The sequence below is a fragment of the Pelmatolapia mariae genome, linkage group LG18 (genome assembly GCF_036321145.2).
Source record: "Pelmatolapia mariae isolate MD_Pm_ZW linkage group LG18, Pm_UMD_F_2, whole genome shotgun sequence".
Taxonomy (NCBI): Eukaryota; Metazoa; Chordata; class Actinopteri; order Cichliformes; family Cichlidae; genus Pelmatolapia; species Pelmatolapia mariae.
The window spans coordinates 37,399,908-37,427,563 of NC_086243.1; the positions used below are offsets into that span (position 1 = coordinate 37,399,908).

A 27,656-nucleotide genomic window follows, 5' to 3' on the forward strand; every position below is an offset into this window, starting at 1 on the left:
CACTGGGGCCGTTTATCAATGCCCAAGTACGCGAGTACGTACTCGCGTTCTCGGTGAGTACGTACTCGCCGAGAACGCACGGGAGTACGTACCCGCCGAGAACGCGAGCACGGACTCGTGGGCCGTCTCTCAATTCTCAAGTACGCGAGCACGGACTCGTGATTTGTACCAGCGTACGTGATGATGTCACAGGTCCGGAGTTTTTACTGCCGTCCCCTCTTAATTTAACTGTGAGTAACATGTTATGAAGCTTAACTTTAATCACAGCCAAACCGGTTTACTCAGGAACAAATAAAACACTGAAATAAACCAAACATTAACATTTAGAAGTGATCTAAGTGACTTATATATCATTGTTAACCTCAGTAGTGAAACCTCTATTAATAAAAATAGTGTACATGTACATACGTGTACATACCTTAATAAAAACAAGCAGGTGAGATGTTAGAACGCTTTTATTTCTATTCTAGTGGACACTCAATACTATAGACAGCTGCTGGAGTTTCTTTAACCTGAGTAGTGAGAAGACCGCGAGCGGGCGGGGAGGGGAGGGGGGGGGACGATGTGCCGGGAGTCCGCTGTTGAGTTTTGGACGAAATGCATTCTGGGATATATAGCTGTCCCAAGTCTACACCGATGCATGCTCGATAAAACGGGCGGATCGAGAACACATCCGGGACTTTTTCGCGTTCTCGGCTTGATGCGTACTTCGAATTGGAACAGTACTTGGTCTCCGACTGATGACGTATCACGAGTACACGAGAACGCAAGTACGCACAAGTACGCATATTGATAAACGCCCTGGATTTCAAAGTGGTGAAGCTGCATACTCATTGGCTAATGGCCAGGAACCCGCTCACTCCAAACACTCGACAGGTGGCAGTCACAGGGCGTTAGCCAGTGAGCATGTGGGTTCACAATCAGGCCCGCCCCTCCTCGCCACCTTCAGGTTTTTTCAGCCAAATTGGCGACCCCGGAAGCACCCATAATCAGGTGACATCACTGAGGCCAGACTGTATAAAAGACTGTAACATTACCTGCTGCCATGTTTGTTTCCTGTGGTGACCATATTTGGAGGACTGGGTGGAGTTGTCAGCCAGTTGTCTGCTAGGTAGCTTAGCATACACATACACCTTATCAGTAAAATCCAATCAGAATCCTTAGATGGTCACAGCAGCAATCTTATTGGTCAGATAATGTCATTAAACACAGTTCAGAGGTCTAGCTCAGAGACAACAGTTAGCTGAGGTGAAGTCTAGCAGACAGCTAGCAGCTACAGCGAGTTTTGTCACCATCCACCTGTCAAAGAGGCCACGCACCTATCAGTGCAAACAGGTGAGTTAAAAATGTGTCCTCCCTTCTGTTGAATCCAGTCATTGTGCAGTTGTTTTGAAGGGGAAATTATCTACAAAGGCCAAAACATTTGAATTTCAACACAGGAGTCTATGAGGACCGACTCAGTGCTCCCTCTGCTGAATGCTGGAGGAACTGCAGGCTCGGATGGTTTCAGCAGGCTCAAGATCGGTTTGTTCGTTTACTCTCTGATGTGTTCAGGCTGTTTACCTCTTAGCCAATCAGCTTTCACTAAATAACTACGATGTTGTGCACCCAATCACAGCTGCGTGTCACCAATCAAAGTCATTATTCATGACATCATCTCTGATGTCACTGCAGTCACGTGAGCTGATCTGATGTTCCTCAGGGCCAACACCTGATACATTCATTAAATCCTGACAAAAACAAACATTAAGGCCAAATAAATGAGTAATCACTCATCAATAACCACAAATGAAAGACTTTAGAAGCTTTTATTTTGAAGTCTAATCTCAGCGGAAGTGATCCCTCTTATTGTGAAAGCAGCTTTGACGCTGGGTACGGCGGCTCGCAGGGTCCAGTCCGCGCGCTCCCACTGACGATGGGCGACGTCCTGTGCGAAGAGCTCGAGGATTTGGTCCACTTCTCAGTGCACGACCTGCCGGCACGAGGTTATGTCGTCATGGAGGAGATCCGACGTCAGGGGAAACTCTGTGACGTCACGCTCAAGGTGAGCGAGGCGGCGTGCGAGGCTGACATTAGCCTCCAAGCTAACAGTGTGAGCTAAGGCATGCTAACAAGCTAACGCGGATTATCAGATAGTGACGTCATGGGCTGACCTGTGAACTGCCTGGGAGCCCCACGGGCAAGGCGGCGAAGCGGCTTCCGGTCAGAGAGGTCAGTTCTTAACACCAGGGCTGGAGGTCAGGTGTGTAATCCACCTGGAGGAAGGTAGAGGTTGTGTGACGTGCGCAGTTGAGCTCAGGCAGCACAGAAGGGGCGGAGCCTTTTAGCGGCGTTGTGGCGTAAGCAGGTGAGCAGACACGTGATTTCTCTTCGTTCCAAACATGTCTGCCAGGTGAGGGAGGGGCGTGACCTTAACCCTAACCCCTACAGCAGGAAGAAGCTCTCAGTGGCTCCACCCCTCCCCATCAGGGCCTGGCTCTATGTAGCAGCATCACATGATCCAGGTGTGCGTCTGAGCTGATCTGAGGTGTTCAGGTGCGACTGAGAAACGTTTCCACCTGTGCTGCGTCCTGTGCCTGCAGCTCAGCATTGATCCTCTTAACGGCTCAGTAGGCAAGGTGCTGAGTCTGCAGCTCAGGTGAGCCCACAGCAGAGGCAGCCGTCTCCCAGGACAAATGCAAGTAAAGCAGCACGTCCTCACCTGTCCACTCTCAGGTGACCTGCAGAAGTTTAAAGGAAGTCAGACTGATTCAATGATGCAGGCAGACTTGGCTGGTTGGATGAAGGGATCTGATTGGCTGTGCATTAAGCTGAAGCTCGTGGAAACATCATCGATGGCGCCAGCTGGTCAGCTGACAGAGTTATGCTGAACCCTGAAATCTACTTCCTGTTGAAACGCGTGTGTTTCAGAGGGTGAAGGAACGCGACTTCACCTTCATGTAATGATGTCTGCCATCATCATCTTGTTGTTTTACCTGATAAGTGAGGGGTGGGGCTTGCTGTGAAGCCAAAGTCTTATTGGCTGACTAGCGAGGAGTGGTTCTGTGAGTGTTTAAGGGCACATCCCTCAGATGTAGCTGTTTTCACTTTTCTATTATCGTCATAGCAACAGGTGAGTGTGTTAATCAGTGTGTCTGTCCTCAGGTCGGGGATCACAAGTTCAGCGCTCACCGGATCGTGTTGGCGGCCTCCATCCCGTACTTCCACGCCATGTTCACCAACGACATGGTGGAGTGTAAACAGGATGAGATCCTGATGCAGGGCATGGACCCCAGGTACGCTCACACCTGTACAGATGTCTGAGAGCACAATTGACCTCGGCAGAGGTGGGACTGTAACTCAGTTTAAGAATATAATCCACCCACTGTTATCATCTTCAATGCCCTGTACCAACACAGAGCAGAGCAGCTATCTGAACGCTACTCCAACAGAGGTCGATTATCTTGTTAATAATTTTACCTCCTCACTACGTACGACTCTGGATACTGTAGCTCCTGTGAAAACTAAGGCCTCAAATCAGAAGTACCTGACTCCGTGGTATAATTCTCAAACACGTAGCCTAAAGCAGATAACTCGTAAGCTGGAGAGGAAATGGCGTGTCACAAATTTAGAGGATCATCATTTAGCCTGGAGAAATAGTTTGCTGCTTTATAAGAAAGCCCTCCGCAAAGCCAGAACATCTTACTATTCATCACTGATTGAAGAAAATAAGAACAACCCCAGGTTTCTCTTCAGCACTGTAGCCAGGCTGACAAACAGTCAGAGCTCTACTGAGCCAACCATCCCTTTAACGTTAACTAGTAATGACTTCATGAACTTCTTCAGAAATAAAATTTTAATCATTAGAGAAAAAATTACTAATAATCATCCCACAGATGTAATATTATCTACAGCTACTTTCAGTACCATTGATATTCATTTAGACTCTTTTTCTCCAATCGATCTTTCTGAGTTAACTTCAATAATTACTTCCTCCAAACCATCAACGTGTCTTTTAGACCCCATTCCTACAAAACTGCTCAAAGAAGTCCTGCCATTAATTAATGCTTCAATCTTAAATATGATCAACCTATCTCTAATAATCAGCTATGTACCACAGGCCTTCAAGCTGGCTGTAGTTAAACCTTTACTTAAAAAGCATCTCTAGACCCAGCTGTCTTAGCTAATTATAGGCCAATCTCCAACCTTCCTTTCATATCAAACATCCTTGAAAGAGTAGTTGTCAAACAGCTAACAGATCATCTGCAGAGGAATGGCTTATTTGAAGAGTTTCAGTCAGGTTTCAGAGCTCATCACAGCACAGAAACAGCTTTAGTGAAGGTTACAAATGATCTTCTTATGGCCTCTGACAGTGGACTCATCTCTGTGCTTGTCCTGCTAGACCTTAGTGCAGCGTTCGATACTGTTGACCATAATATCCTATTAGAGCGATTAGAACATGCTGTAGGTATTACAGGTACTGCACTGCAGTGGTTTGTATCATATCTATCTAATAGACTCCAATTTGTTCATGTAAATGGAGAGTCCTCTTCACACACTAAGGTCAATTATGGAGTTCCACAGGGTTCAGTGCTAGGACCAATTCTGTTTACATTATACATGCTTCCCTTAGGCAGCATCATTAGAAGACATCCAGGGCTCTAGACTAACTTTTTGTCATGGTTGCACTGGTGTGCTTAACTTTTTTTCTTAGGCGCACCCAAATTTTTAACCCAAATCACTGAACACCACAGTTTTACATGTGCACTTTTTTTTAAAAATTGCAGTCCATACAGACAATATTGATCTGTAAATGATTAACTAACAATCTTGTCAACACAAAGTTCTTTATTTGGAGCACAGTTCTACAAGGAAGTCACTGAAAAAGTGCTTGTGCTTAAAGTGCGTTGGCACTCTTTGGTAATATTGTAGACCAGGGGTGTCAAACTCAATTGCACAGGGGGCCAAAACTCAAGGCACACTTTAGGTCGGGGGCCAAAGAAGATAAACATTTATTGAACACACTAAAACAATGTTTTTTTAAACATAAATATGAATAAAAACAGACAGGAATATTATTCCAGATTAAATAAACTTAAAAAATAAACTTTAACTTTAAATATTTTGCTCTTTATAAAACTATATCCTGTCAAAATTATGCAAGTTAGAAATATGAACATGCTGCCAAAAACCCCAGAAAAAATAAATGAAAGCATACACAAGGCTGGAGCCGCATGTAGACGGAGCTGGGCATTGCTTCAGGAATGGAGCTAATAAACTGTGCGGGTCATTCAGTGTCGTACTTTCCCCTGAGTGTATCATTACACTGCAGCTCCATCTGAATCTGCACAGGTGCAGTTCAGCAAAGTCCGCTGACTTGGTTCAACATTACTTGGCAACAGGGAAAGTGAGGCAGGTTGCACTGGTGCATTTGTGACAGCTTCACTTGAAATGCCTTCATCATACATGTCATGTCCATGAACTGACAGATTTCCCTGCTGAGCTCAAAAACTCTATTGAGAATTTTTATCCCAACTCAGCCAACGGACCTCTGTATGATGGCATGTCGGCAAACTCTGAATCTATTTCCCACATAAAAGACTGAAACTGACGCTGATTTAAACTTTTAGCTCAGATAAAATTTACGGTTTGTGTCACGGTGATCATTACATGCTCCATTTTTAGGACTTTACCACACAGCCTTTCCTGGTGTATGATGCAGTGATATGCTGTTAACTCACCAGTACAGTTCTCCTCCTGCATCTTTACTCGCATCCTGCTGACTAGTCCGCTTTTTTCACTGCACAACACCGGCGCTCCATCTGTTGTAAGTCCAACAAGTTTGTCCCAGGGCAGTTTCACGTCGGTTACACTTTGACATACGTTTTAAAAAATGTCTTTTCCTGTCGTTGTCCCGTGCATCGATTTAATGTTCAATATTTCCTCTCCACGGATGAAGATGGCCAGCTGTGCAATGTCCATCATGTCTACACTTTCATCCACAGCAAGAGAGTATGCAATAAAGTTTTTGCTTCTTTCACACAACTGTGTTCTTAAATCAGTGGCCATCTCACAAACCGGATCAGCAATCGTATTTCTCCTCAGGCTCACATTTGCCAAAATCTGCGTTTTGTCTGGACACAAGACGTCGCACACCTTCATCATGCAGCTCTTCAGAGTGGTACCGGGCTGATTTGGCTCCTCTGCTACAATAAAACTTGCTTTCACAACAGCTTCACTTTGTGATTTTTGCTCTGGTGAAAAAGGTCTGCAGAAATGTCAGATTCTTCTTTAGACTTCTACTTTCTGTAGTTTCTGCTCTGCATTTAGGTTTTTCAGCTTATCCTGACGTTTTGTCTCGTAGTGCCGTCTTGAATTAAAATCCTTAATTACAGCCACATTAGCTCCACTAATAAGACACACGGGTTTACCAGCAATGTCTGTAAACATATATTCAGTCTCCCTCTGACGCTGAAAGGCTCTGCTTTCAGAATCAACTTTTCTCTCCACCATTGTGAGCGGCTAGCTTCGCAATAACAGAAGTTTGACTTGATTGATGCGGGAATGTTCCCAGTTAGCCTAGCGTTCAGCAAGGAGGCTGCAGCGCTGCATTATGGGATCTGTAGTTTGTATATTATTAGCGCCTCACATCGCCGGGCCATGCATAACAATAATAGTACATCTATATAAAATGATCTCGCGGGCCGGATATAAATGTAGGCCGGGCCGGATGTGGCCCGCGGGCCTTGACTTTGACACATGTGTTGTAGACGATGTTAAACTTACTCATCATCTCGGCTCCTCTGACCACCTGTTTGCTGCTGAAAGGCAGCGGGGGGAGGGGACACTGCAGTGCATTTATTACAGCATATAATGTGTTTCCTGGATACACTGTGCTTTTTCAGCGTTCAAAGCTTGATGGCTCCGTGTCAGAGCTGGCTATGAATTTCAGACGGATCAGGCTTTAATGAAAAAGTTATCAGTTGTTCTTTTCATCTTTTCTCATTACTCACAGCTACATCCACCTCTGTCAGGCCTAGGCTGCTCACCAGGGCTGGGTATCATCACTGGTTTCTGTAATCCATTCGATTCAATTCAATTTAGCCTCAGACAGAAATATTATAATTCTGATCATTTATCAGCACATATCCATACTTTTACATGTATGCAAACTAGTGCTGGGCGATATGACGATATATATCGTGTGGACGATAGAAAAGTGTCTATCGTGCCATTTGTCTTCTATCGTTTATATCGTACTAACCCAAATTTTATAAATTATTACATGAAATATATAATTAACCCTTTACAACCGGTCGGAGCAGGTACACTCCGTTTTACCTAACTATTTTTAAATCCCTGTAGAACTGTAACCACATAAGGTAGTGCAATAATTTTTTTTTGCATGTGAAACCGGAGGAGTTGTACTTACATCTTATTCCATTAGCTTGTCCAAAGTCACGGTTTCCTTCCACATATAACTTTGCAAAAATTGCATAAGAAGCACTTGCAGCAACAAAAACACAATATTCCAGAAACAGGCTTTGCCAACGTTCATAAGACTTCCTACGTTGGCATATACGTCAGCGCGAACTATCGCACGTCCGGCATTACCTGCCCGAAACCGGAAGTGACGTCATTTTCGCGAAAGGGCCTTATAAGCCTATGTTGGTGTTTTTAAAAGACATGTTTGACTTTATGCTTTTCTGTATCGTTTCTGGGATGCTTAGAACTCAAATTACACTGTTGGAAATAGTTTATTTTGATGCATTATAATATTTATTTTCATTTTTCCTGTAGTATATAAAAATTAGTGTATCTCAAAAATAAAACTATGAAGACACTCAAAATAAATTTCTCGTGGTTGGAAACTTTTGTATTTACAGTTTTGAGGGATACACCGCTTAAATTTTTTTTAACTAGAAATATATGTAAAAAACAAAAAAACGATTTTCAATTTTTTTGTAGTTTATTGCACTACAAGTTTTTGCAATTTATGTAGTTACTATGGACTTAATGCATACATATTATTAAAATTTGGGCTATAACGGTTGTATTGATATATGGAAACTTGAAATACTCCCACAAATGGCACTACAGCATGTAAAAACATAAAGATAAGCTCTGGCGGACTTGGTTCTATGGTAGGTCTTAAAGGGTTAAATAGCCTGTGGCAAATATATTAGTGTTGTCTTCTCACTATACATGCTCTTAACTTTATGCAAGTAAATAATATGGTATAAAAAAATGATATTTTTCGCAAAGAAACTCCGTCTCGTGGTTTGCTGCTGTACGTGCACCCGGATTTGCGACATACTTTACGGTAACTCAAAACAAAGACTGCACCCTCGGCACTCGCTGTTTACAGACTGCGTACTTTCCAGATGACCACAGGTCAGGTCGTATATCGTGATATATATCGTTATCGTGATATAAAATAATTCATATCGTGATAAATATTTTTTCCATATCGCCCAGCACTAATGCAAACCAAGCTGTGAGACTTGATCAGAGGTGTGAGCATCACAGCTTTGTGTCAAAGTAACTGAGGATAAAACATGAAGCAGATGTTCCTGTTCTGGCTTTTTATAGCAGAGAACCTTCAAATATTCTGCAGTAGAACAAAAACTGAAGAAAACCGTGAATCAACATGTGAACATGAGCTGGTGCTGCTGAAGGGAAGCAGAGTTACAGAGTTTGATTACAGACACAGAGTTTGTAATTCGGGATCATTTTAAAAATGTTACATTTCTTCGTTATTAAACAGCAGAAATGAGACTTTCTTGTTGGAAGTCAGTTCAATTAAAAAAACAAACAGTGGCCGACAGCAGACTGGTGCGTAACAATCAAGCGAATAATGCAGAAAACAGATTTTTAGATGGGAAGCTGCTCAGGTCAATGAGTGACGCCGGCTCAACGCTGTGCTGCGTGTTTTTCCCGCTGAGCTGATGTAACGTACGTTTGCTCTGTCAGCGTGTCAGGATGGTGGTCCGTCGTGTTCGTTGCATTCCTGCAATATTTTAATTGATTTAACAAAATGTCAATAACTGTGTGACCATAGTAACTATAGTAACCACTGCGGTGTGTTGCAGCGCTCTGGAGGCTCTGATAAACTTCGCGTACAGCGGACACGTCGCCATCGACCAGCAGAACGTGCAGTCTCTCCTGATTGGTTCGAGCTTCCTGCAGCTTCAGAACGTCAAAGACGCCTGCTGCTCCTTCCTGCAGGAGAGGTGAGTCCCACCCCGCCGCACACGCTCAGATCGCACGCTCCTCCGCCTCCTGGAGCTTACGTTTAGGCGAGCTAATGGCACGTTTGCTTGCAGGTTACACCCGAAGAACTGCCTCGGCGTGCGTCAGTTCGCCGAGACGATGATGTGCACGACGCTGTACGACTCGGCGAACAGCTTCCTGCACCAGCACTTTGTGGAGGTGTCACTGTCCGAGGAGTTCCTGGGCCTCAGGACGGAGGAGGTGCTGGAGCTCGTCGGCTGCGACGAACTCAACGTGAAGGCCGAAGAGCAGGTGAGTCCCCTCACGTAGGGCGGTGGCGTGAAGCGGCGACGCTGAGCCAGAATTCTTCTTCTGTGGTCTCTACCTGCCCAACCTTCATGGAAGCATCAGAGAACAGCTGTGACTTCATCATAGTCACTCACACAAGGTCACAGCACAGCTGTGCACGTAGAGCGCATCGGGGGAGACGGTGACCTTTGACCTGAATGACAGGAAGAGAGCAGTCAGGAGAGCGGAAACCAAATTAAAAAAACCAAAAATAAAAGCAGGCTGCTAAGCCCCGCCCTCGCAGAGTGACACTGTAGGGGCGAGCTTCAGGAACAGGTGATTGGGTCACAGCTGTCAGGTGTCCTTCAGAAAGGTAAACCTCGGCGGTAACTCAAGTGTGATGGACTCGACCGAGCCGTTGGCGAGCTTTAGCGGTTTACCTGTCACAGGTGTGCCACATACCAAGGCTCGCCTTTTGAGTCACGGCGTGAAAAATGAGCTCTTGTATTAAACCCACTGTGCTCCTCGTGTGGTACCTGTGCAGGTGTTTGAGGCGGTGCTGGCGTGGGTCCATCACGACCAGGACCGCAGGGAGACGCTGCTGCCCGAGCTGCTGTCAAAGGTGCGACTTCCTCTGTGTCGACCCGAGTTCCTGTCGGACCGCGTCCAGCAGGATGAGCTCATACGCTGCTGCCACAAGTGCAGGTGAGACGCAGCGAGGCCTCGGCTTCACGTCTTACCTGTGTGATCGTTTCTGGGCGGGGTTAACGTCTAGCTGTGTTTCCTGTCAGGGATTTGGTGGATGAAGCCAAGGATTTCCACCTGATGCCGGAGCGCCGCCCTCACCTGCCCACCTTTAAAACCAGGCAGAGGTGCTGTACGTCCATCACAGGGCTCATCTACGCGGTGGGAGGCCTCAACAGCTCAGGTACGCCGCTCACCTGAGGCAGCGTGTCTGCACGCTCCGTGCAGCTGACACACTCTTCTTCTCCCGCAGGTGACTCCTTAAATGTCGTCGAGGTGTTCGATCCAATTGGAAACTTCTGGGAGCGCTGCCAGCCAATGAGGACAGCTCGCAGCAGGGTGGGTGTGGCCGTCGTTAACGGGCTGCTGTATGCCATTGGGGGATACGACGGCCAATCGCGGCTCAGCACAGTGGAGGTTTACAACCCCGAGACGGACAGCTGGACGCGCGTGTCGAGCATGAACAGCCAGCGCAGGTCAGTACGCCGATCGATACGCTGATCAACACTGTGATCAATAAACCCCGCTGATGTAATGAGCTGTGTTGTCATCCTCAGCGCCATGGGAACGGTTGTGATTGATGGGCGGATCTTCGTGTGCGGCGGCTACGATGGAAAGTCGTCTCTGAACTCGGTGGAGTGCTACTCCCCGGAAGCAGACAGGTGAGGAGTCATTCCACCTTAAATCCTTCAATTCTGTGTAACCCGAGCATTACGGCTAACAGCGTGATCAGTGAGGGCGGGTCATGTGACCTGCTGCTTCCTCAGTAGGAGTGGCTTTAAAAGTAAAATCTTTGTTTGATTATTGTGACATCGACTCATTGAATCAGTTTTAAATATATTTTGTGACCTTGTGACGCCGCATTCTGACCTTAGACGAGATGGCGGACCCGCGAAAGAATGAAGATGGCGCGAGAAAGCCGTCCTGGCTCACCTTGAGCATGCTCAGATCTCAGCTCAGGTCGGCGTCCTCGTTAACATGGCGGTGCTTATGTTACGGTTCTCTCCAGGTGGACTGTGGTGACAGAGATGAGCGCGAGCCGCAGCGCCGCGGGCGTGACGGTTTTTGATGGCCGGATCGTTGTCTCGGGCGGCCATGACGGTCTCCAGATCTTCAACACAGTAAGTTTTAGGGCGGAGCCTAAAACTGAGGGGTGGGAACATTACCTGTATGTTACCTGTAGTTTTACACGACGTCTGTTTATCTCTGAGTTTTTGCTCCGCCCCTGCAGGTGGAGTACTACAACCACCACACTAACCGCTGGCACCCGGCCGCACCGATGCTGAACAAGCGATGCCGTCATGGGGCGGCGGCGCTCGGCAGCCACATGTACGTGGCGGGGGGGTATGACGGTTCGGGCTTCCTGAGCGGCGCCGAGGTGTTCAGCTCAGCATCTGCACAGTGGAGCCTCCTGGTGGCCATGAACACGCGGCGCAGCCGGGTGTCTCTGGTGTCCACATCGGGGCGTCTGTACGCCGTAGGCGGGTACGACGGACAATCCAATCTCAGCTCCGTGGAGATGTACAACCCCGACACGAACCGCTGGTCCTTCATGGCACCCATGGTGTGCCACGAGGGGGGCGTAGGCGTGGGCTGCATCCCCTTGCAGCCTGCCTAAACCACCTATCACAGCCCGAGGACTCGTGATTTACTGACGGCAGCAGGCGGGAGCGCACCCCGCGGCGGCGTCCCTGCAGCTCTATCGGTACGATGGCTGTGCTCAGGCTTGCAAAATGACGCCGCACCTGCGGGATCATGGGAAAACCTGTAGAGCTAGCAGCAGAGGCTAGCTGCTAACATTATTCTGTTAGCGTGTGTGGAACAATTGATTACTGATTATTGATTACTGATTTCTTACTGGATGGACACAAGCAACAGGAAGTGACTTCCTCCCAAACAAACCAAGCTGCTGACTCAGACAGGAAGTCCTTCCTTAACAGTTTCTCGAACTGTTTGTCGATCAGCTGTAATCGATGGGAGCGATCGATACAAAACGCCAGCAACACATGAACCCCGCCCTCTGCAGGCTGCACAGGAAGCTCGTTTGAGGAACGTGTTGCGCCCCCGGAGATATTAATAAGCTCATTGTCATGTGACAAAACATGGTTCTCCAGCTTTCCACAGGAAGTGATGTCATGTAGCGCGCAGTCTTTAACGTTTCTTTCGCTGCGATGCACAGGCGGGCTGCAGATACCTGCTGCCGCTCGGCTGATGCATCTGAAACGCTCCTCAAAGTGTCACCCGATATGGCAGTAACCAATGAGGGTCCGTGTGGTGGTTGCCCCGCCCCTCCAGAGCGATTGGCTGGATGGGGTGTGGCATCATTTGCGCCAGCCGTGGTGGACACGCCCCCTCACTTATCGACATCTGCATTTGCGTCAGCGGATAAGCGATGGAGCACGCTCAGTAGACAGGCGTATGTTGAACAGCTGGAGGTGGGGCTTAGCGCACTCTGGGGGCATCGCACTCTGATTGGCCGCAGCCTGCAGAGAGCGGTCCAGTCGATCGTGTCATTGATCTCCGTGCTTAGAATCCGTCAGTCACTGTTTACTTCCTGCTGATCTCTGATTGGACGCTTAGCCTCATCATCAGTGGGTTTTATTTGTATTGATTAACTTATGATTGATTTGTTTTGTTGTGGATCAATAAAGAGAAATTTGGTTAATAAAGTTTATTTCTGTCTCTTTGTTTCTGACAATAATCAGTTATTGATTATGACGTCTAAGCAATAAATTAGCACAACTTTGTATTTCTGGGCATGTTTGCTTTTAGACAGGAAGGGGCGGAGACCAGGAAATGACTCAATGTGGATTCGGACCTGTTGCCCTCTCAGTGACCTGCGGCGGCGCCGTTGTCAGAACTCGTTGAGTTTTAAATAGTTTATTATTTTCTCTTTGAATCAGTTATTGATCCTCAACGAAGGTTTATTCTCAGGCGGGGGATGGGTGGAGTCACGTCCTCGCTATCAGGAACCTTCTACAGAAACTTTGTTTCCTCTCAGTTCTTACCAGGGGACTCGGAGAGGCCGTCAGCCATCACTGCACCCCTGTGAGGCGTCACCCTCACACAGAACCACAGGCACCACCAGGACGAGCTGAGATGTGCTCACTCCTGCGCCAAGTTGGCGTCGATGCTTCGGAGCTGTGAGCGCCGTGCACCAGCTGGAGGGCGGCAGCTCTGAATATAGTCAAGAGCGTTCTGTGACACGCTGACATCATTCTCACACCTTTATTTTAGTTTGAAAGAAACAAGGAGCACCTGAACGCACCGTCACATTCACTTTTATTAACACAGAGCAACACGAGTCTCAGGTCCAGTCGGGCTCAGGCGGGTCCTCAGGTGTTCTCGGCAGGTTCACCTGAAGACCGTTACAACACGTCACGTCCACACCGAGCAGCTGAAACGCACACGTCCAGCATCCTCCACACCTGCACAGGTAGACCGGGTCAGCCTGCTCAGGTTTTCCTCTGGGGTCACTGTGCTGCAGGTCCTGGAGATCCTGGAGGGTTGCTCCTGGAGTCTGGAGCAGCAGCTCCCTCGGGCTCTGAGTGGAGATCTGAACACCTGGACAGGTAAGTGTTTGTGTTAGTTTTACCCAGAATCTCCTTTAACAGTCAGACTGAGTCTAATTCATATTTCGTGTTGCTCGCAGTGACGACATCCTTCATCAGCTGATTCTGGAAACGTCTACATCAGTCCTAAAGTGCGGCCCCACCCCCTGCAGGTGGGCTGAAGTAATAACAGAAATTCCTGTGAGAATTTATGAACACTGACACAAATATATAAATATGTGTTTTCTAAAAACTGTAGCAGGAGGCTGTTATGCTGTGACATTACTGTGACGTCATTGCTGTGACCTCTGACCTCTGCTCTGTGTTGAGGTATGAACCCTCATTTTAATAAAATTTAAGGGAAATCCATCACACGCTCCCGTAAATGCTTGGTCACATGACCGAGTGTACGAGGCACTCTGTGACCTTTAGAGTAAGCACCCCCCCCCACACACAAACGCACGCAGACACATGTGCACATGCGCACACCTCTTATACACACACACACATAAAAAACATCTGAGCTGATAGCTCCGCCCTCTGGTAACGTCTGTGTTCTGTGTCGACGACTCACAGCGTCTCGAAGCGGTTCTCCTCGCCATCCAGGATGCCGTGGTACAAGTCGATCTCCTGCTCTAGCCGTTGCTTGTTGCTCAGCAACGTGTCGTAGTCGCGGCGCTGCTGTTCGATTTCACTGCGTATGTCGGCTAGCTCCGCCTCCAGCTTGGCCACCACTGAGCCGAGATTCTGGAGCTCCATGTCGTGCCAGTGGCGGGCGTCGCTCAGCGAGTTCTCCAGACCGCGTTTCTGCAGAGAGTGTATTTAACCAGTTAGTGGGAACTCGATCAGGTTATTGATCGCTTATTGATCTGTGCAGCTCGCCGGGCAGCAGCTTGTTTGCCATGTGGCTCACCAGGGCTCTGATAGACTCGGTCTCCGCCTGCAGACTCTGGATCTTACAGCCGGTGTCGCTGCACTCAGCCTTCAGCGCCTCCACCTGTTCCTCCTCTGGACTCAGCTTGCTGCTCACGCACTGTGCCTCCTGCAGGACACACACAGCCACAGGTCAGACACGCCCACACACACACACCTTGGCACACCTGTGCAGGTGAGAGGACCTTACTTTACAGTCCAGGTAGGTGTCAGTCTCAGCCCTGCTCTTCTCCATCACTTTCTCCCAGTGGATCCTGATATAGGCCAAGATCTGGTCCAGGCTGGTTTCTATGGGCGCGTCGGGCTCGTCCACATCACGTCCCGCCATCTGACTGTACAGGATCCGCACGTCCTGCTCAGAGAAGAAGTAGTCAGCTCACATGACCTTAGCTAGCTAAAGGGAGATCACACCTGCCACATGTGCTCTGAGTCTATTCTGACTCTACTGTGTCTGTGCTGTCACACTTCTGACTCTACTCTGACTCTACTGTGTCTCCGCTGTCACTCTTCTGGCTCTACTGTGTCTCTGCTGTCACACTTCTGACTCTACTGTGTCTCCGCTGTCACTCTTCTGACTCTACTCTCACTCTATTGTGTCTCCTCTGTCACACTTCTGGCTCTTCTGTGACTCTATTGTGTCTGCTGTCACTCTTCTGGCTCTACTGTGTCTCTGCTGTCACACTTCTGACTCTACTGTGTCTCCGCTGTCACTCTTCTGACTCTACTCTGGCTCTACTGTGTCTCCGCTGTCACTCTTCTGACTCTACTCTGACTCTACTGTGTCTCCTCTGTCACACTTCTGGCTCTTCTGTGACTCTATTGTGTCTGCTGTCACTCTTCTGGCTCTACTGTGTCTCTGCTGTCACACTTCTGACTCTACTGTGTCTCCGCTGTCACACTTCTGGCTCTACTCTGACTCTACTGTATCTCCGCTGTCACACTTCTGACTCTACTCTGACATTACTGTGTCTCTGCTGTCACTCTTCTGGCTCTACTGTGTCTCCGCTGTCAGTCTTCTGACTCTACTTTGTCTCCGCTGTCACTCTTCTGACTCTACTCTGACATTACTGTGTCTCCGCTGTCACACTTCTGACTCTACTGTGACTCTACTGTGTCTCCGCTGTCACACTTCTGGCTCTACTGTGACTCTATTGTGTCTCTGCTGTCACTCTTCTGGCTCTACTGTGTCTCCGCTGTCACACTTCTGACTCTACTGTGTCTCCGCTGTCACTCTTCTGGCTCTACTCTGACTCTACTGTGTCTCCGCTGGCACTCTTCTGGCTCTACTGTGTCTCCGCTGTCACACTTCTGACTCTACTGTGTCTCCGCTGTCACACTTCTGACTCTACTCTGACTCTACTGTGTCTCCGCTGTCACACTTCTGACTCTACTGTGACTCTACTGTGTCTCCGCTGTCACACTTCTGGCTCTACTGTGACTCTATTGTGTCTCTGCTGTCACTCTTCTGGCTCTACTGTGTCTCCGCTGTCACTCTTCTGACTCTACTCTCACTCTATTGTGTCTCCTCTGTCACACTTCTGGCTCTTCTGTGACTCTATTGTGTCTGCTGTCACTCTTCTGGCTCTACTGTGTCTCTGCTGTCACACTTCTGACTCTACTGTGTCTCCGCTGTCACTCTTCTGACTCTACTCTGACTCTACTGTGTCTCCGCTGTCACTCTTCTGACTCTACTCTGACTCTACTGTGTCTCCTCTGTCACACTTCTGGCTCTTCTGTGACTCTATTGTGTCTGCTGTCACTCTTCTGGCTCTACTGTGTCTCTGCTGTCACACTTCTGGCTCTACTGTGTCTCTGCTGTCACACTTCTGACTCTACTGTGTCTCCGCTGTCACACTTCTGGCTCTACTCTGACTCTACTGTATCTCCGCTGTCACACTTCTGACTCTACTCTGATATTACTGTGTCTCTGCTGTCACTCTTCTGGCTCTACTGTGTCTCTGCTGTCACACTTCTGGCTCTACTGTGTCTCTGCTGTCACACTTCTGACTCTACTGTGTCTCCGCTGTCACACTTCTGGCTCTACTCTGACTCTACTGTGTCTCCGCTGTCACACTTCTGACTCTACTGTGTCTCCGCTGTCAGTCTTCTGACTCTACTGTGTCTCCGCTGTCAGTCTTCTGACTCTACTTTGTCTCCGCTGTCACTCTTCTGACTCTACTCTGACATTACTGTGTCTCCGCTGTCACACTTCTGACTCTACTGTGACTCTACTGTGTCTCCGCTGTCACTCTTCTGACTCTACTCTGACTCTACTGTGTCTCCTCTGTCACACTTCTGGCTCTTCTGTGACTCTATTGTGTCTGCTGTCACTCTTCTGGCTCTACTGTGTCTCTGCTGTCACACTTCTGGCTCTACTGTGTCTCTGCTGTCACACTTCTGGCTCTACTGTGTCTCTGCTGTCACACTTCTGACTCTACTGTGTCTCCGCTGTCACACTTCTGGCTCTACTCTGACTCTACTGTATCTCCGCTGTCACACTTCTGACTCTACTCTGACATTACTGTGTCTCTGCTGTCACTCTTCTGGCTCTACTGTGTCTCTGCTGTCACACTTCTGACTCTACTGTGTCTCCGCTGTCACACTTCTGGCTCTACTCTGACTCTACTGTGTCTCCCCTGTCACACTTCTGACTCTACTGTGACTCTACTGTGTCTCCGCTGTCAGTCTTCTGACTCTACTGTGTCTCCGCTGTCAGTCTTCTGACTCTACTTTGTCTCCGCTGTCACTCTTCTGACTCTACTCTGACATTACTGTGTCTCCGCTGTCACACTTCTGACTCTACTGTGACTCTACTGTGTCTCCGCTGTCACACTTCTGGCTCTACTGTGACTCTATTGTGTCTCTGCTGTCACTCTTCTGGCTCTACTGTGTCTCTGCTGTCACACTTCTGACTCTACTGTGTCTCCGCTGGCACTCTTCTGGCTCTACTGTGTCTCCGCTGTCACACTTCTGACTCTACTGTTTCTCCGCTGTCACACTTCTGACTCTACTCTGACTCTACTGTGTCTCCGCTGTCACACTTCTGACTCTACTCTGACTCTACTGTGTCTCCGCTGTCACTCTTCTGGCTCTACTGTGTCTCCGCTGTCACACTTCTGACTCTACTCTGACTCTACTGTGTCTCCGCTGTCACACTTCTGACTCTACTGTGTCTCCGCTGTCACACTTCTGACTCTACTCTAACTCTACTGTGTGGCTGCTGTCACTCTTCTTATTCTACTTTTTTACTAAGTAAAAAAGCTTAAATTCTAGTTTTTCAGCCTTTCTCTAAATGGTGACATCATCTGCGGCCTCAGCTTAAATTGGGAGATTTTTGAACAGAGTTTCGTGGGACCTGCTCATGGTCGTGCTCCAGACTGCGTAGCTCCGCCCTCATGTTCTCCATCTGCTCCTCAAGCTCCGCCTTCGTCAGGTTCGCCTCGTCAATCACTTTGTACAGCGAGCTGATCTCCTCCTCCACCGCCCGACGGAACGGCTGCTCGTTCTCGAACCTGCAGGGGGAGCCACAGTCACTATGCCTGCAGCTGATGGTCCTGGTTCCTGAGCAGAACTAGGACCACCAACCGCAGGACAACATGGAGGAGAGACTCACAGGGCAGGAGGCTGGTTATTGATCACCAGAAGCTCCATGTTGGGGTTGTTTTTTTAGATAAAGTCTATGATCAGTGCTTAAAAATAATGAATAATGTGGTTGATGATTGTGTCTGCTGTACCCTCCAGCAGCCACACAAGGGCACCATGTGATCACCTGAGACCAAAAGAAACCATCACTTCACATTCACGCTGCTGTTTACTGACAGGTGGTCTGTCACTGATCACTGTCACATTTCAGCTCACTGCTGATCACAGTGTGAGTTTGACCTCTGACCTGTCCTTGAAATCCTCAGCATTGGCCTGCACGTTCTCTGTCTGCAGCATCAGCCGGGCGTTGTCCAGGATGGCTTCACTGACCTGCACAGAGTGTGGGAAAACAGAGCTGAGAGTGGCTGCAGCCAGCGGGGGGCATTGTTATCTCCACGCGTTACCTTTATTTAAACACGAGGTGTGTAACGCCCCTGCAGCCTAACCTGGTCTCAGGTGGTCCAATAAAAACAGCAGCAAGACTCAAAGACAGAATACTTAATGTAAAAATAAAGTTTCTGTTCTCACACCTCAGAACATGTTTATCTGTGGAGAAATCAGCTGACGTAACGTGGCTGCTCATGCACGGCTGCTCGTGCACACTTTTTAGGTTCACTTTTTTGCCTCAGGTGACTTTTGTATTTTAGTATTTATCAGGTGAGGCACGTGGAGGTGAGTTTGACCGTACGCGTCACTGTCACCACGATCTAAGAAAGGAGAGGCCTGAGTTGACCTTTGACCTCAGAGAGCAGCATGCCGATAGGATGAAGGATGATGTGGAGATGGAGCTAGGTGTTTAGACCCTCCCCCCTCACCTGTCTGTAAACCTCCTCCCACTCCCTCCTGAGGGGTCCCCAGGCTCCGGCGCTCGAGGCCTTGCGGTCCAGGCAGAGGCGGATCTGCTCCTCCAGCTGTTGGTTCAGCTGTTCCAGCGCTCTCACTTTGTCGCGGTATTCCATCAAACAGCTGTTCAGTCCCGCTGCCGCAGCACCGCTCCCCGCTGCTCGCTCGCTGCCTCGGGGCAGCACTGGTGCTGTGCTGCTCCTCATCCCCTGCAGGAACACGCTGCTGATGCCCAGAGCTCGCCGTGACACCCGCGTCCCCAGGCCAGAGGGAACACTCGCTGGTGGGGTGGAGCCTACGAATACGCCGCGAGGGGCAGAGGTGCCCGCCGAGCCCATTCTCCCGCAGGAGGCAGAGGGTGGACGCTCGGCGGCCATCTGTCCGAGGAAGGATGAGCGGCGTCGGGGCAGAGGCATGACGATCAGCACCTGCCAGTGTCAAACCGCTCAGACCCGCTCGCTACCGGGATTTATGGGAGGATGGCGTTCTGGAAACATGGCCGCCTTTGTTCAGCCAGCGTTTGTGTTTGGAGCTTTTGTTGAAACAAAGAGTCTGAAAGAGCTGAGGCAGCAGAGCGAGCACGCGGGGGGGCAGGAAGGGTCCTGAAGCCTGGCTGGGTCACATGACCCCCCCCCCCCCCCCCCCCACACACACACACACACACAGTTTATAAACAGAGAGCAGATGAGGGTTATATCATCACTGCTGTTTCAGATCACTCATCAATAAAGAATATCTGCTGATAAAGTTTGTAGAAACAGCTGTGATGAATAAACTTCCTGTTTTGATAAACAGACTTGTTCTTCATGTTTTATCAAGTTTCCTGGGAAAACCCTCAAAACATGACACACGAGCACAGAAATGAAGGCAACGCCATTATTCATGAAGGTAATAAAGTTTAACTACATGTTTAAATAAAGTTTCAGCAGCATGGTTTCTTGTTTGAAGCCAGATGTTGTCGTGGTGTCGTTGGGTTCCTAAAGCTCCAGGTGTTTTAGTGGGCGGAGCTCGGGGTGAACCGAGGCAGACGCGTTCAGGTCTGAAAGGCAGCGGCTGCTCCTGAACCTGCAGATGTGCTTCAGCATTAAGGCCTTCACAGGTGTTCCAGTTACACCTGCATGTGTGCTGATTCCCACGCCCCACACACTGCTCCTGATTGGTCAAACTGCAGCTTCCTCTCAGCCTCATTCCACCGTAAGCTCAGAGAAGGTGGAGGAGTTCATGCAGTGGTTTGCAGCTCTGAGGGTTTGACCTCTCTGCTGTGCTCCTGTAGAGGACGCAGTCACTGGTTCTTCATCACTGTTCTACCCTCACAGTCTCTCACAAAGACCTGAACTCTTCGCATCTTCTCACTAGCTGACAGATGTTGGCCCAGCCGTTTTTAGCTTCGTGTAATATTCGAGTGTTTGTCGCCGGGCCGTTACCATGGCAGCAAACACAGAGCTGTTTGTCTGCGTGGAAACACCTGGGCCGTCTGTTCAGATTTTGTCAGATTGTTTGTGCTGAATCTCAGCAGGAAGTGCTTTGCGGTTGGAGTGCTTAGCAGGAAGTGGTGAATGCCAACGCAGCAGTTGAAAGTTTCCCAGCTGCTGAAAGATGCGTTGGAGTTCTGAGAGTGAAAGCCCGTCTCATCCACCAGCTTCACCCTGTAAAGCAGACCCAGTCATCACTTTCAGCTTCCAAACACCTTTAATCTGAACTCTGGTTTCAGGTCTCCAGATTCCAGATTCCAACCATGAATCCCTTTGGAAACCTGCTGCAGCGCCGTTTGTTTCAGGACAAATGTCTGCTTCCATCCTTTAGATCCACCATGGACAGAAAGCTGCGTTTGTGGATCACGGTGTCGTACCTGGGAACATCACCTGAAGCTGGAGGAACACATGTTTGCAGTGTGAGTGAAGATTCAGCTGCTCTGGATGGATTTAAAGAAGCTTTTGGAGCTCAAACTCAGCCTCGACCTCCTAACTGTGCTTGACTTAGTACGACAGCAGGGAGCTGCAGGAACACCTGCGAGGGTCAGGTGGGACACGCCTTAAACCACAGTAAGTCATCATCAATCAGAGATCCAGGTCATAGGACAGTAGTTTCCAGCGGTGGACTCTTTCTGGTCCAGGTTCTGAGCACGCTCAGATCTGCATCTGTAAAGAACGTCAAAGATAAAAAGTCGGCAGTGGCGCCACCGAGCCAAGCACAGCAGAGCGCCGTCAGTCGTTAAAGGAAGCACCGCATGTAAGTGACGCTCGGGTGAACTGGTCCTCTCAGCTGTTTACAGCACCTGGCCACTCAGAGCTCAGGTAACTGTGCCCCTCATGGCCCAGAGGTCATGTTTCCATGACCCAGATGTCACGAAGCACCTGACTCCTGGCCCACGTGAGGCGCAGCTGCGACCACAGGACATCAGGCACACCCAACTGTGGCCCAGAGCTGCAGATGTGGGCCACATGTTGGCCAGATGTTCATCAGGGGCAGTGCAGATGTGTGTGCTCTGTGGTCACACTGACTGTGTTAGCGTGCACGTGTTGCCTGTGTGGGCAACGTGACTAATGAGTGATATGAGGCGGCAGTTTCTTGGTTCAAAGCCCTCTGACCGGTGTGATGGGCGGAGCTTAGCACTTCCTCTGTGAGGGCGGCTGGCTGTTTTTCTTCTGGGATCAACCCCTCAGCTCGCAGCAGACTCCTGGAACAGGCCTGACCTTTGCGTTTGAGCGCTGTGGCGTGCCAGTCAGCGAGCCTTTCTGATTTTCACTTCTCTGTCTGTCACATTTTGTTTTTGTTCCAGTGACCCACGAGAACATGACACCACACAGACCTGAGGTCAGCTTCCTGTTTCTCAGCCTCCCATCACTGAGCCTCGAAGAGGATCAGTGATGTAATGATTTTGAGGTTAGAGAAAAGAGACATGTCGCAATCCCCGCTGTAAAAACAAGAGTAAAATCAGACAATGGCGTCTCACAGATGTCTCGTCTGTTCTCTCAGACTCATTCATCTGCAGAGCCCTGAAACAGAACTGGTCCTAGCACTGAACCATGTGGAACTCCATAACTGAGTCCACTGTCAGAGGCCATAAGAAGATCATTTGTAACCTTCACTAAAGCTGTTTCTGTGCTGTGATGAGCTCTGAAACCTGACTGAAACTCTTCAAATAAGCCATTCCTCTGCAGATGATCTGTTAGCTGTTTGACAACTACTCTTTCAAGGATGTTTGATATGAAAGGAAGGTTGGAGATTGGCCTATAATTAGCTAAGACAGCTGGGTCTAGAGATGCTTTTTGAGTAAAGGTTTAACTACAGCCAGCTTGAAGGCCTGTGGTACATAGCTGATTATTAGAGATAGGTTGATTATATTTAAGATTGAAGCATTAATTAATGGCAGGACTTCTTTGAGCAGTTTTGTAGGAATGGGGTCTAAAAGACACGTTGATGGTTTGGAGGAAGTAATTATTGAAGTTAACTCAGAAAGATCAATTGGAGAAAAAGGGTCTAAATGAATATCAGTGGTACTGAAAGTAGCTGTGTGTGTTGTACTTGTTCACTGCTGTGTGTGCAGTGAAGCTGCTGAGGTGTGTTTGCAGAACAAAGATCATAAACAGGATGAGAGAAGGAAGGATGTGAAGAAAAGAGTGCGACAGCGTTTGATCAACTTCCCCGTTTTTCTCTCGCACTTTATTTTCATAACTCAGAAAACCAAAACATTTACATTGGTGTGACGCGCACACACACACACACACACACACACACACACACACACACACACACACAGGGTTATATACAGCATCAGTCACATTTCAGCTTTGGCTCAGTTTCTGTTCAAACGCAGCGAGGAGACAGGTCCCGTCTTTCATACAGCAGCTAAAACGTCACATTTAAAAACAGCTTCATGTTTACTGTACAAGCAAAGCCCTGAAAAGTCCTGGAAACACCTGGAAAAGTCCTGGAATCAGGAAAATCTAGCTCAGAAAATGATGTGGAGGTTTTACATTCTCATTACAAAGGTTTCTTTTTGTTTCCCCAAAACTGTAAAAGCTGTAACCAGCAGGCGCGCCCAGCCTCCACCCGTCCTGTGCTCTGAGGTGAAGGTGTTCTCAGGTGAGCGGGCTCTGACTGTCTGTGGGTGGATGTTAGGGTGAAGCAGCACACGTGTTGAATCAAAGCTTCTTAAAAACTCTTCCTGCGATCGAGGCGTCTTCCGTTGGCGAGGCCTGCTGTTGCAGCTGCCCTGGCAAAAAACAGGAAGTTGCGCGATGACGGTTTCTACAGCGACAGCGCCTGCGAGTTTTCGCTGTCAGACATCACCGAGGCTCGGGTGGAGCTCAGCGGGCTCCTGCTGGACTTGGTGGACAGCTGAATCTTGGTGACGGGTGGCACGCAGCGGCAGCAGCGCAGCAGGTGCACCACGTCACGGCGGAACCGTGAGCCCACGAAGACGTAGAGGAAGGGGTTGAGGCAGGCGTGCATGTAGGCCAGACTCTTCAGCACCTGCCCCGCCTTGTCGAAGGCCTTCAGCTGATCGCAGTTGATGGTGATGTTGGAGGCCTGCACCGCCTCCATCACCAGCACGCTGTTGTAAGGCAGCTGCGACACAACGAACGCCACTACCACCGCCAGGATGACACGCATGGCCTTGTGCTTCTGGAAGCCCTGCGTCTTGAGCAGCGTGGCGACGATGACGCTGTAACAGAAGGCCATGACGATGAAGGGCAGGCAGAAGCCCATGCTCACCTGCAGGGACAGCACCAGGATCTTGGTGTTGTTCCCCTGGTGGGTCGGGAACACCATACGGCAGTAGTCCTGCGATTCCACCTTTGCGGGGGCAGCGAATACCAGCTCGGGTGTGGCAAGGAGCAGCGCAAGCAGCCACACCCCCGCGCACACCAACCGGCTGCAGCGCAGGCGCTCCACCTGCGAGTTGTGCGCCCTGGTGGTCTGCACGATGGCGATGTAACGGTCCACGCTGATGCAGGTAAGCAGCAGCATGCTGCTAAAGAGGTTCACCTTGTAGAGGGCGGAGTTTATTTTGCAGAGGGAGGTGCCGAAAATCCAGCTGTGCGACGCCTCGGCCGCCCACAGCGGCAGCGTGACCAGGAACAGCAGGTCGGCCACAGCCAGGTTCAGCAGGTACACGTCGGTCATCGTCTTCAGACGGCGCCGGAAGTTCAGGTAGATCCACACCACGGCCAGGTTCCCGGCTCCGCCCACCAGGGCGATCATCCAGAAGAGCGGTGGCTCGTAGTGACTCCTGAACACCCGCACCGACTCCCGGTCGCACATCAAGTCGTCTCCGTAGTCTGAGTAGTCATAGTTGTCAGAGGTGGCCGAGGGACTGAAAGCAGGTTCCTGATGGAAAGAGACAGCACACCTGAGCACACCTGAGCACACCTCAGCACTCTGCTGATATGTACTTGGATAAATCAGTAAATAATCAGGGTTCGTTACCTCTGTGATCATTGTTGTGATGATGTCATCCACGGAGGTCATATTCATGCTGAAAACGTCATCCATCTACAAACACAGGTGTTCGGGTTAGAAAAGGTGAAACGAGTTTCACACAAACAAAACCTCCAAAAAGAGGAAACAAAATAAAAGAACAACAAGCTGAAGCCGCCTGGCCCCGCCCCTCCTACGCTCGCTGGTCACATGGTTTTAGTAGTTTGTGGCTCTGTTGACTCACGTCTGTGTTGCTTCACTTTCTGCACGTTGTTTTTAGTCAGAGTAGGACAAAGGACATACTTTTACTCTCCTTGAAGTACTTTTACTCTGTTACTCTGTGATAAATACTGTATTGTACTTTTAAATAGTACTACTGAGCCCTGACCCTACACTATACAAGTACCCCGTACAATAGCTTTACCAAAATAAAAGCCTTGGGGTGAATGTAAGTGCTGTGAAACGTGTAACCGTCAAACTCACAGACATTAAAGAATTAGTTTCTTTAAATGAAGCTGAGAATTAAAGCTCGTCATCATCGTGGCTCAAACACTGAAAACTCGACTGTTTGAATGTTTCAGGCATAAAAATGAGTCCTCGAGTTTGACCACATTCAAGTTTAAGCTCTTCATCTCACACAGGTCTGCACATAGAGTACCTTCACTTTGAGTATTTGGGTCATTTAAGACTGTGGTATTAATACTTTTACTGGTCCCAGAGTACTTTCAATTCTGCAGACGTGTCTGTGAGTCACAAATCTCCTGGTCCTCCTAGGACCTGGAGACATATGTAGACATCACATTTTGAGTTATTTAGACCAAAATACTAAATTTTGCTCTACAAGGGCCTGATATCCACTTACGAGGACGTTATACTGTCACTGTTCTATCGAAATGTAAAATAAATGTCCTCATATGTGGATCTCATTTATCTCAGAAACAAAAATCAGGTAAGAAAAAAAATCAGGTCATTCTTTGTTTTTACATTCATCAGGTGCCAATCAGCCCAAACAGCAAAGAGAAATTAAAAATGCTGCCATGAAAGAGTTCAGGTCTTAGGAGGTTAATGCAGTAAAAATACTGCAGTACAAGCAGTTATTTATCACCGTGTTCCTGTTAGAACCACTAACACCAGAAACATCATCTGAAATCTCAGAGTTTGTGGTGATGCGATCTGAGATCTGCTCACAACTAGACTATTATGGGATGGTTAATGATGGAGTGAAAAACATCTTTACACTGCGCTCAGAAATCAAAGTCTGCAGCTCGCCGCTTTCCCCGTGAAACAAAGACCAGACACAGACAGACAGACAGGCGTGGACTCACCGTCAGGCGTCTCTTCGTCTCTGGTGCGTCTCGCTCTTTGGCGCTTTTTTTCACTCTAAGTCCGTTAGACCACAAAAGTGACGTATGAAAGCAGAAGTTACATCAGCTGTCTAGAGGAGTGGCTACGACTTCACAACGAGTAGACAGTGAGCACGAACGCATGAACATCACCAAAATCCCCTGAATGTTTGACCCCCAGAATCCAACCATCCTGAATCCAACGATCCTGAATCCAACCATCCTGAATCCAACCATTCTGAATCCAACCATCCTGAATCCAACCATCCTGAATCCAACCATCCTGAATCCAACCATTCTGAATCCAACCATCCTGAATCCAACGATCCTGAATCCAACCATCCTGAATCCAACCATCCTGAATCCAACCATCCTGAATCCGAACCCTTGAGAACAACAACAAATATTTACTTTACAGCTGGTTAGAGTTGTACAAACTCTGCTGTTGGCTGATATTTCCATGTATGTTTGAATAAATCAATAAACTCACAGCAACATGTAAGGAGGTGACTTCTGGACAGCACTGTGGTACAAAGGAGGCCTTTCGTAGGTGCTGAGCTGTTCTGAGGGGTTTGGCAGAGTTTAAAGGATTATGAAAAGAGAGAAGCTCGGGCACCACAAAGAGGAAGTCGGGGAAAATCAGCTGGCTGAACCCAGGAGCTCCTAAGAACCGAAAACAGAAGCAGCGTCACACACCGGGACTCGCCCGGGCTCACATGGTGAAACCAGCCTGAGAGGTTACCCAGAATGCAGTTGGTGACATTTCCTCTGCTCTGTGTCACAGACACAAGGCTGCTGCAGGTTATTCTCACAGATCGGCCAGGCTGTGAAACTGATCTGGGTGCAGTTTGACTTGTATTGTACAACTTTCTACCTGAGCACTCAAAGACGACATTCACAGGTGGCAGCTTCGCACCGTTGGCTCCTCAGCCAAGCACCCAGCGTCTGCAGCTCCTCTCGTCCTGAGCAGGATTACTATTGCTTCAACGCGTCATCGGACGACAGTCTGAACCCAGCTCACGTTCCCTATGAGCGGGTGAACACTTCACAATGATAGGAAGAGCCAACATCGAAGACTCAAACAGCGACGTCGCCACAGGCCTTTCTGACACCTGCTTACAATCCCCAAAGTCACATTTAGCTCAGTGGGATGAGCAGGCACGCCGCATGGCTGAGAGCGGCCGGCCTGGGTTGAATCCAACCCGCGGCCCTTCGCCGCATCTCGTCCCTCTGCTTTCCTGTCAGTCTTCACTGTAGCCTTCAAAATAAAGCCGTAAAAAGGCCAAAACAAATATTTAAAAAAACAAAGTCACAAAGCTCTGCTGGACTGATGAGGTGCTAAACACACTGATGACATTTGGCCCTGGGTCTGTGCACCTGGAGGGGGGCACACTTATTCCCAGAATGAGTGTAAGTGTTGGGGGGGGGGGGATTCTGTATGAAGTCATCCTGCCACACTGAACCAAAACTACACACATTCAAATCGTTTCCCTTTTCAAACATCACTCTCACTGCCTGTTTGTTTACCACTGTATCCATGACAACAAACATTCCCTAATATCAGACACAAACCACGACTTTCTCGCTCTGACCTAAACGTCCCCCCTCCCCCCCTCGCTCCGGGCCGACACGGTGCCTCTCACGTCTGCAGTGAGCAGTGTAGTACCAGCTGGAGTGGTAGTAGTACTGAGGTATC

The 27,656-nt window shown here is 48.8% G+C and overlaps 3 protein-coding genes across 5 annotated transcripts; 1 reads left to right on the top strand and 2 right to left on the bottom strand.

Moving 5' to 3' along the window:
* Positions 1-1,811: 1,811 nt before the first annotated feature.
* On the top strand, positions 1,812-12,893 carry klhl18 (kelch-like family member 18). 3 transcript variants are annotated; one of them, XM_063461642.2, is made up of 10 exons: positions 1,812-2,044; positions 3,145-3,275; positions 9,072-9,212; positions 9,306-9,504; positions 10,025-10,185; positions 10,272-10,408; positions 10,478-10,700; positions 10,782-10,886; positions 11,234-11,345; positions 11,456-12,893. In XM_063461642.2, the coding sequence occupies exons 1-10, from the start codon at positions 1,916-1,918 to the stop codon at positions 11,840-11,842; spliced, it is 1,725 nt and encodes a 574-aa protein (XP_063317712.1). In that variant the 5' UTR covers positions 1,812-1,915; the 3' UTR covers positions 11,843-12,893. The 3 variants fall into 3 exon arrangements, with proteins under 3 accessions (XP_063317712.1, XP_063317713.1, XP_063317714.1); XM_063461643.1 differs by having other exon boundaries at positions 1,931-3,044; XM_063461644.1 differs by having other exon boundaries at positions 1,931-2,939.
* Positions 12,894-13,333: 440 nt separating this feature from the next.
* bfsp2 (beaded filament structural protein 2, phakinin) lies at positions 13,334-19,631 on the bottom strand. Its single transcript, XM_063462511.1, has 7 exons — positions 19,166-19,631; positions 18,598-18,680; positions 18,064-18,220; positions 14,899-15,060; positions 14,689-14,817; positions 14,350-14,582; positions 13,334-13,788 (listed from the first exon to the last, which is right to left on the bottom strand). Exons 1-7 carry the CDS (start codon positions 19,607-19,609, stop codon positions 13,698-13,700), a joined length of 1,299 nt encoding a protein of 432 aa, XP_063318581.1. The 5' UTR covers positions 19,610-19,631; the 3' UTR covers positions 13,334-13,697.
* Positions 19,632-22,841: 3,210 nt separating this feature from the next.
* Positions 22,842-26,956, bottom strand: ccr9a (chemokine (C-C motif) receptor 9a). The gene is made up of 3 exons (XM_063461635.1): positions 25,943-26,956; positions 24,627-24,692; positions 22,842-24,527 (listed from the first exon to the last, which is right to left on the bottom strand). Exons 2-3 carry the CDS (start codon positions 24,690-24,692, stop codon positions 23,445-23,447), a joined length of 1,149 nt encoding a protein of 382 aa, XP_063317705.1. The 5' UTR covers positions 25,943-26,956; the 3' UTR covers positions 22,842-23,444.
* Between the last annotated feature and the right edge of the window lie 700 nt (positions 26,957-27,656).